Genomic DNA, 8,421 nt, shown 5'->3' with positions numbered 1-8,421 from the left:
CGGAGATTCCGACAACCAAATCCGTCTGATTTTGTCCGTCGGATTATGTCCGAAACTGTTGCATACACACGGTCAGAGGAAGTTGTTGGAAAATCCGATCGTTCAGAACGTGATGACGTAATTTCGTTACGACGGGACTACGTTCAGGCTAGTAGCCAATAGCTTTGATGTAGGAATTTGATCTGAGCATGCGTGGCACTTTGTCCGATCGGAATTCTCTACACATGATCGGAGAATGTCCGATCGGAGCATTTTGTCAGAAAATATTTCCGGCAAGTTGGAAAATTTGGTACAACGGATATTCCGACGGAAACAGTCCGATGCAGACCACACACAGTCGGAATATCCGACAAAACGCTCCGATCGGACACATTCCGTCGGAATCTCCGATCGTGTGTACAAGGGCTTAATGGTCTTGCTATGCAAGAACACTTAATAAAGCAATCTGCCTTGTCTATGTGCTGGGGGCTGGGGTAAAGAACCCTTACCCATCTGCAGATGCTAATAATATATTATACTCAGCAATATTATCAGCCATTCGTGGCTCTGTGAATTAAAGGCGAGTCAATCAGCCAAAGTAAAGCTGTTCATACAGCAAATTTCAAGCACTGTCAATTAGTTCTTGATCACAAATGGTTGGTTGGCTTGATCTATTTAGTAATGTTTATGCAGAAAATTGCATAAAACTGTGAGACAAACAGCGCAAGGGAGACTGTCATACGATGACATCAGAATGTACTCTGCAGCTGGTTACGGTCTACCCTCCAGTAGCGTCTGCAAGGACCACGTGCTATCCAGGTCTATACATTTTTAAATTACATTTCTTAAGCTGGCCATACACTTTTCTTATTCAATTTCCTTTAGATTTACCTTCAACTGTGTAGTACAAGGGCCTGCCTGATTGCACGCAAACTGAAAGTGTTTAGATTTGACCTCATATTATATGGTTTTGATAAATCTAAAGGAAATCTATAGAAGAAAATTGTATAATGTATGGCCAGCCTTACACAGGTTACTTGTCAAGAAAGACGGCAATGCAGGCTTAAAATAGATATGTAAAATGTGTCACTTTGTGCATTGAATGTTTACACAGGCTGATCTGCATACACCTGGTAGTCATTTTAAAGCAGAGATTTGCTGCACTGTGCCAGGACACTGAGAGCAGTGAGAAATGCTGATGTTTACACAGTTGGCTGGTAAATCCCAGGGATTTCCTTCCATGGGGTTAGCTCTAGGAACAAAATCCCCTGGGGAGTATTTACTTTAAGAATTAAGACAACAATGTCCTTGCAACTCTAGAAGTTATTCTGTTAGAACATCTCAATGTATTCCACTAGCTCTATAGCGGCGGTGTCAAACTCAATTTTATTGTGGGCCACATTCGCATTAATAGTTCGCATTAAGGGTCGTTTGTATCTGTAAAGCCCCATACACACTACCGGTATCAGATTTTCTGCCGATTTTGTCTTCAGATTTACCAAAACCCATGTAGTGCAAGGGCCTGCCTGATTGCATACACATTGAAACGCCTAAGGCAGTGATGGCGAACCTTGGCACTCCAGATGTTTTGGAACTACAATTCCCAGGATACTCATCTACACTGCAGAGTGCATGAGCATCATGGGAAATGTAGTTCCAAAACATCTGGGGTGCCAAGGTTCGCCATCACTGATGTAAGGTTTGACCTCATATGTGGTTTTGGTAAATCTGAAGGAAAAAAAAATAAAAAAACCAGCAGACAATCTGACAGTGTGTATGGGGCTTAAGACTATATAAATGTATCCAGGGCTTTTATCATAGGTGTGCACCTTTAAAGTGGTTGTAAACCCTTAGCCCTTATACACACGGTCGGAGATTCCGACGGAATTAAAAAAAAAAAAAAAAAGCACATTTTTCGGCACACTGCTCAAAAGGTTGCCTACCCCTGGTGTATAGTATGCAAAGCCATGCTTAGAATTTAAATCTCTACAGCTTTAAGTTTATACAACAATACCATCCATTGTACCTGGAAAGCAGTACACTCTCATTCAGCAGTTTCTATTAGCTTGTGCATAAATCTCTTAGCATGCAAAGCTGTTCATTAGCACCTCAAGCCATTTGTATTGTTCTCCCATGTAAACCTAGGGGCTACAAGCAGGCTCCGGCTTTCATTTGAGAGCACCTGGGCTGACCAGTATCATTTTCACCTTAACCTCACACAACAAAAAGAAGTTATTGTTCTCATGCATTAGTATAGATAAATAAAATATATATTTTATAAAACAATCATTTTCTAAAGGAATTCTGCTGACCTCCTCTTATAAACACTTTCTATACAGAAACAGCAATTACCAGTGGTGGACTATATAGTGAGGCAGGTCATATTAGGCTCGGTTCACACAGGGGGGACTTGTCCAGGCGACTTCGCCGCCTGACAAGTCGCGCTCCGTTCTGTACTATGGGACCGTTCTAATAGGAGCGACTCAAGTCGCTCCGACTTAGAAAAAAGGTTCCTGTACTACTTTGGGGCGACTTCAGGCGACTTGCATTGACTTCTATACAGAAGAAGTAGTTTTGCAAGTCGCCGCTGATCGTGTGCAGGTCGCGGCGCTGCAAGTCGTGCCGCCCCTGTGTGAACCAAGCCTTAGACAAACTCCATGGGCTGGATACAGGTAGCTCCTGGGTTACAAACAAGATGGGGTTTGTACAAGTCGGAACAGGTACTTTTTTTCCCCCCCTTCATTTTTTTTTTTTTTTTTTTTTTTTTAAGTGTAGCTCCAGCCATTAAAAAAAAAAAAAAAAAAAAAAAAGTTTTTGGATAGCATAAGGAAGGGTTAACACCCCTGTAACATTTGTTTTTTTCCCCCATCGGTGCGCCTGGTCAGAAGATTTCACCTTACTTTGTCCCTGTGACAATCGGATTTAAAAAAAAATTGTGTGTTGTTGTGGAAACAAGAATTGGTGATAAAGCTTCAGTGGAGACACCGTTTCCCCACTATGATAACTTACAGGCGTTAATTATCCTTGCTAGGGGGTAGATTTCTTCTCACTTCCTGCCGTCTCCCTCCATTTGTAACCCAGGGATCAGCATATTTAAACCCCCCCCCCCACCTTTTTTTTAAAAAGTGGTCAAGATTAAGCACTAATGCAATTACCCATCAGAACTACTAAGACATGTCGCATTTTGAAGTTGTCATCTCTATACATTTCCTCCCATCAAAGACATGTAGAACTGTTTGCTTCCCCAATTACTAGACATGTGCATTCGTTCTCACCCAAATTTCAGGGATTTTTTGTGTTAAAAAAAATTAAAATAAGAGTGTATTGAATCATGCACTACGATCGATATGTATAATACCATTTGACATGAAGATTTGACGAAGTAGCTAAAAACATACGATCGCCGTGAGCGGACATTTACGGTCAAATGCACCACCCATAGGCTATAGAAGAAGAATTCCAACGTTTGAATAGTATTATAAAAATTACTACTCGTCAAACATTAGACTTCTACTGCCCACAAGCTATAGAGCATTGAACCAGAAATGTGCAATCACAGCGTCGTACAGTTTAGCTGCTTTGTCGAATCTTCTTAGAACATGCAGCACCATAAGCCTTTAATTGAAGGATTCGACCTGAATTCGGATTTTCGTACAAATGCATTTTTTTTTTATTTTTTTTTAAGGAGGAACAAAATACGAATTTCGAGAGTAACTAAATAAAAAAATATCTTTGTACACGTCTGATTACTACCTTCAGGAGAGTGCATTTTATTTGTAAACGTCACAAAATTAGTCTGGATGAAATGTGCACACAATCCACAGGACAAAAATCTATTTGTTTATTTTGACAGCAAGAAAAAAATAAAAATTACAAACATTGTTAAACAGCACGCTCCTTTTCCAGAAGCAAAATCAGTTATAACCCCACCCCACCCCCCCCCCCCCACACACACACACACACACCAGCATGGCTGCACCGCCATTCAGATACACTTGCTGCCTTCATCCAGAATATTATAGCTCAGCTGAGAGGATTCCCCCATCCACAATGTGTGTGGATGGGGAAATAGAGTCAGGCTTTTGTTCAACCTGCTGACTGAATGGAAAACAAATAAAAATACAGGTGCACTTTAACTTGGATTATTTGTCTTATGTCCAAGCAGCACAGGTTCAGTACTGGAGCACCCCTGTAAAACAGGCAAGTTACTGTACTGAAGTCCCCCCCCCTTCCCCCCAGATTCACTAAAGGGGCCTGCTGTACATCCTTAATTCACTACAAAAGTAGAAAAATAGGACTCTAAAAACATAAACAAGCAAATTTTCAAACATCAAGCTTGCTACAATGACCTTGTGAAGGTTCCTGCTCATAATTTGGATGCACAGCACCCATGCAAGAGAAAAAAAAAAAAAAAAAAAAAAAAAAAGGCCCAACCACCCTGGTTGAGTACTTAAAGCGGAGTTCTGCCCACCCCTTTAAAAAAGTTAAAAGGCAGCAGCTACAGACTTACCATTGACACTTACCTGTCCTGGAGTCTGACAAAGTGGGGACAGGGTACCAAAACACAGGTACCCACTCCTCCCTGAAAAAGTGCCAATGTGAGACTAGAGAAATCAGATAAGTGGAAGTTCCACTTTTGGGTGGAACTCCGCTTTAAGTAAACATCTTTGGGTGGAACTATGCATTCAAGGTTTCTAGTGCCGGTTAGACAAAATACAAAAAAAAAAATTTAAAGGCCTTAAAATGCACCACATATGCTTTAGGACCTAAACATTTTCTAGATTTACTTTAGAAAAAAGGTTATATTTACAAGTGTCTACATTAAAGCTTTAGTGGTTTCTTTAGATGCCCTTTGGTCAATATTCCAAGAGGTCTCTTGGCTTAAAATGTAAACAACCACTCCGATTGCCGATTCTCCTGAACAGAAAGTCAGTGTTTAGTTCAGGCATCAGCCAAGCATGTTCCAAAATTAAAAAAACAAAAAACAAAAACAGTCTTGATAGTTTACAGAGTCATTCTAATGTCTATATAGTAGTCAGTCTACTACCAGGTGCTCCATAGGCTCAGCACTTAGCAGCTGCCTCATCTGTCACTGGTGGGTCAATATGCTGGTTCAGTGGAAGGTAGTTATTGGTAGACTGTGGGTAGCAGTTCCTGGTATCAATGTAACCAGCTGGGGTCATTAGTATATGATGATCTGCCGGAACAGCATAATTGATGAACGGCGGTTGTAAGAAAGGCGTACCTGCAGGATGCATAAATTGAGCATTTGGGGGACAAGCCATGATGGGAAAAGCTTGGGACATATTCATATACAAATTCATATTTTCAGTGCCCAAAGAGCAGTGATTTTGAGTATTGTTGCCGAGGGAGCCACGAGGTGCAGAGGTGGAGCTGGAACTGGAATGTCTTGATGTGTCAGTAGACGCTTCTGTGTTCAGGAGTCGGCTTTGTTGGGCTGGAGCACCAATTTGTGTCCCTTCCTCAGGTTTCAGACATCTGCAGCAGCATACCCCCACAAGGGAGCCCACAACGACAAAGGTCACAAACAAACTGCCAACCAGAAGGAAGGGGAGGTAGATGGGCACTAAAAAAAATTAATTAAATAAAATTAAAACCAATTTTTAAATACATGGAAAAAATTAAATAAATAAAATAAAAGCACGTTTCCAAATAGCTACAATAGGAATGATAACGATCCTGCTGTGGACAAGATGATCCCCAGAAAGGCCCCATCCAATACTAGCCACACAGGATCATAGATGTACAGTGAAAGGCCTATTAGGCTGGATTCACACCTATGCAGTTTTAGTGCTTTTTGCATTTTGCAGATTTGCACTACAGCCCATTTAACATGGTTTCCTATGGAACACGATCTGTAGAGCAAATCTGCATAATGCAAAAAGCACAAAAAAAATGCATAGGTGTGAATCCAGCCTAAGAATGGCTATACACGATTCATTTTCTTTCCTTTAGCCAGCAGGTTGGGTGAAAGAAAATGAATGCATACACATACATGGATGGGGGAATCCAGAGCCTGATTAAGACCTTGGGGGGGCCCTCCCCCTCTACATAAGTGGGTTAGGGCCGGTTCACACTGGGGGCGATGCGAGGCGACACGACTTGCCGCGATCTGACAAGTCGCCCCGTTCTGTACAATGGAACCGTTCTGAGAGGAGCGACTCGAGTCGCTCCGACTCAGAAAAAAGGTTCCTGTACTACTTTTGGGCGACTTGCATTGACTTCTATACAGAAGTCATTTGCAAGCCGCCGCTGAGGTCGCGGCGAGGCAAGTCGGTGTCGCCTCGCATCGCCCCCTGTGTGAACCGGCCCTTACATTCTCAATGACAGTCATTTTTTTTAAAATGCATGACACCACATTATTCTGAGGTCACACATGCCCACAGTCACTGCGCTGCGTGTGCTTTGCTTGAGCAGCCAAACTTCATTTTTTTAAAGTACAATACGAGTCTAGGATTTTCTAGACGATGGCTGGCTAATTATTATTTACCAAGATACATTTAAACAAGAGAAAGGTTATTATAAAAAAAATTTGTATAGAGGGGGCCCCAGAGCAATCACCCCCCTTACAAGTCCTGCCTGGGGGGGGGGGGGGGGGGGGAATCCCTCCTGTGGAGCTATGGTATTCTGACAGTAGGGAGATGGTCCCTCCATCAAAAACACACTCATCAGCACCCCTGGATTTATCAGATGGCACTGATCAAGCACAAATTTTCCAACAGGCTGATTGTACAGAAGTCAATTGAGGGATCAACTTCCGTACACTCTGCCTGTAGTTAGACTGAAATTCAGCTGGTCCCTGCTAAACCAATCGACTTTTCACCCCCTCAGCCTTTACTCACACATGAACGTTTAGTTGTGCGATTCCTAAAGTGCAACCACACAAGATGAGGAACTTCATTATTCTTGGTCGGCCTGCTCACACTTGAGCATTGGGACCCTTATAGCCTGATGCATGAAGCTTCTTTAGGTCAGAATAAAAAAAATTTTGGCCTCACAGAAATAAAACAAAGTGTTTGCGTTTTCCTAGGCACAAAATTATATATAGTCAAAAACGCAGGCTTGTGCTATTAAATCATATAAAAATCCCTCTAAATAGCCTGGCTACACTCAAATGTGAATGGGGCTCACATTGGAGAAACAAAAATGAACACTTGGCTTTGTGAGCATGTTGGGAAATCCCAGGGATAAGGGGGACTACGCTCAGCCACCCCAATCCCAGGGATAAGGGGGGGACTACGCTCAGCCACCCCAATCCCAGGGATAGGGGGGACTACGCTCAGCCACCCCAATCCCAGGGATAGGGGGGACTACGCTCAGCCACCCCAATCCCAGATGAGCATCATCTCTGCTAGATACCGGCATGGAAAACCTCCAAATCCCAATGCAGACTTTCCTGGTAGACCCCCCCCATGGGATCATAGGGCACTATAGGGCACTTAGGCTGCCCATACATGTACAAATTTCCTTGGGCCTGCCCAATTAGATACAAGTAAAATTTCTTTAGTTTGACCTCATGGTATGTGGTTTTTAGTAAGCCAAGGGTGGTGGAAGGTCCAATCAGAAGAAACTTCTTCATCTAGGACATTTTATTTCAAAAATCGGACTCCAAAGATCTCGTGCATGGAATAAAAGTGAAGCCTGTCCAGCTGATCTCCATAGACCTCCTAGACATGAGCTCCTCCGGAGAGGGTAAGTAGGTACTTACCTGTGGCGGGTAGTGGTAGTGCTGGGGCTCCGTCCCCGGGCTCCTCGTCCTGCTCCTCGTTAGGACACATTCCCTGCTCCAGTCGGGACTCGCTGGCCATACAGCAGTAGCGGAGAGTACACGATCCGCAGCAGTAGGTGGCCTCTGGGGGGTCATAGCGCTCCGGGCACTGGAATCCGGGGTGCCAACCTCTATAGTGATCCCTCCATCCATGGCAGTACTCCCCGAACTCCTCACCCGCACAGGACATCGCAAGAAGCGCGACCACCAAGAGAGGACACATTGTGGACGGTGGGCGAGGAGAACGATGAGGATGGTCGGGGAAGGTGAGGAGTTTTATCAGCTGCTCCAATGACCTCCTCCCCTCCCCCAACCACCCCACTCAAATTAAAGCCCATCCTTCCTCCCAGCGACTGTCTGATGATCACCTAATGAGACCCCCTCCCATCCCATAATGACATCAACTATCCGAGGTGTCTGCAGCATGTCCTACACACGACTACACATAACATGTACATAGCATGTCCTACACATATAACATGTCCTACACATAACATGGCAGGTCCTACACACTACACATAACATGTCCTACACATAACATGGCATGTCCTACACACAACTACACATAACATGTACATAGCATGTCCTACACATGACTATACACATAACATGTCCTACACATTACATGTAAAAAGGGAAAACACTGCGCTATA

At 43.4% G+C, this 8,421-nt stretch overlaps 1 protein-coding gene across 1 annotated transcript; it reads right to left on the bottom strand.

The window, feature by feature from the left end:
* Nucleotides 1-3,922: 3,922 nt before the first annotated feature.
* On the bottom strand, nt 3,923-8,077 carry LOC143988011 (protein shisa-1-like). Its single transcript, XM_077487243.1, has 2 exons — nt 7,709-8,077; nt 3,923-5,566 (listed from the first exon to the last, which is right to left on the bottom strand). Exons 1-2 carry the CDS (start codon nt 7,989-7,991, stop codon nt 5,043-5,045), a joined length of 807 nt encoding a protein of 268 aa, XP_077343369.1. The 5' UTR covers nt 7,992-8,077; the 3' UTR covers nt 3,923-5,042.
* Between the last annotated feature and the right edge of the window lie 344 nt (nt 8,078-8,421).

This window comes from Lithobates pipiens, unplaced genomic scaffold (assembly GCF_037356315.1).
Source record: "Lithobates pipiens isolate NorthernLeopardFrog02 unplaced genomic scaffold, aLitPip1_a1.2 Scaffold_1, whole genome shotgun sequence".
Taxonomy (NCBI): Eukaryota; Metazoa; Chordata; class Amphibia; order Anura; family Ranidae; genus Lithobates; species Lithobates pipiens.
This window is presented reverse-complemented; position numbering and strand designations above follow the sequence as displayed.

What these genes read in the sequence shown, in the direction of transcription:
- LOC143988011 (XM_077487243.1), bottom strand. Translation starts at nt 7,991, where the DNA reads ATGTGTCCTCTCTTGGTGGTCGCGCTTCTTGCGATGTCCTGTGCGGGT. An exon ending in ACTACCACTACCCGCCACAG is followed by an intron (nt 5,567 to 7,708) that starts GTAAGTACCTAC and finishes AATTTTTTTTAG; the next exon opens with TGCCCATCTACCTCCCCTTC.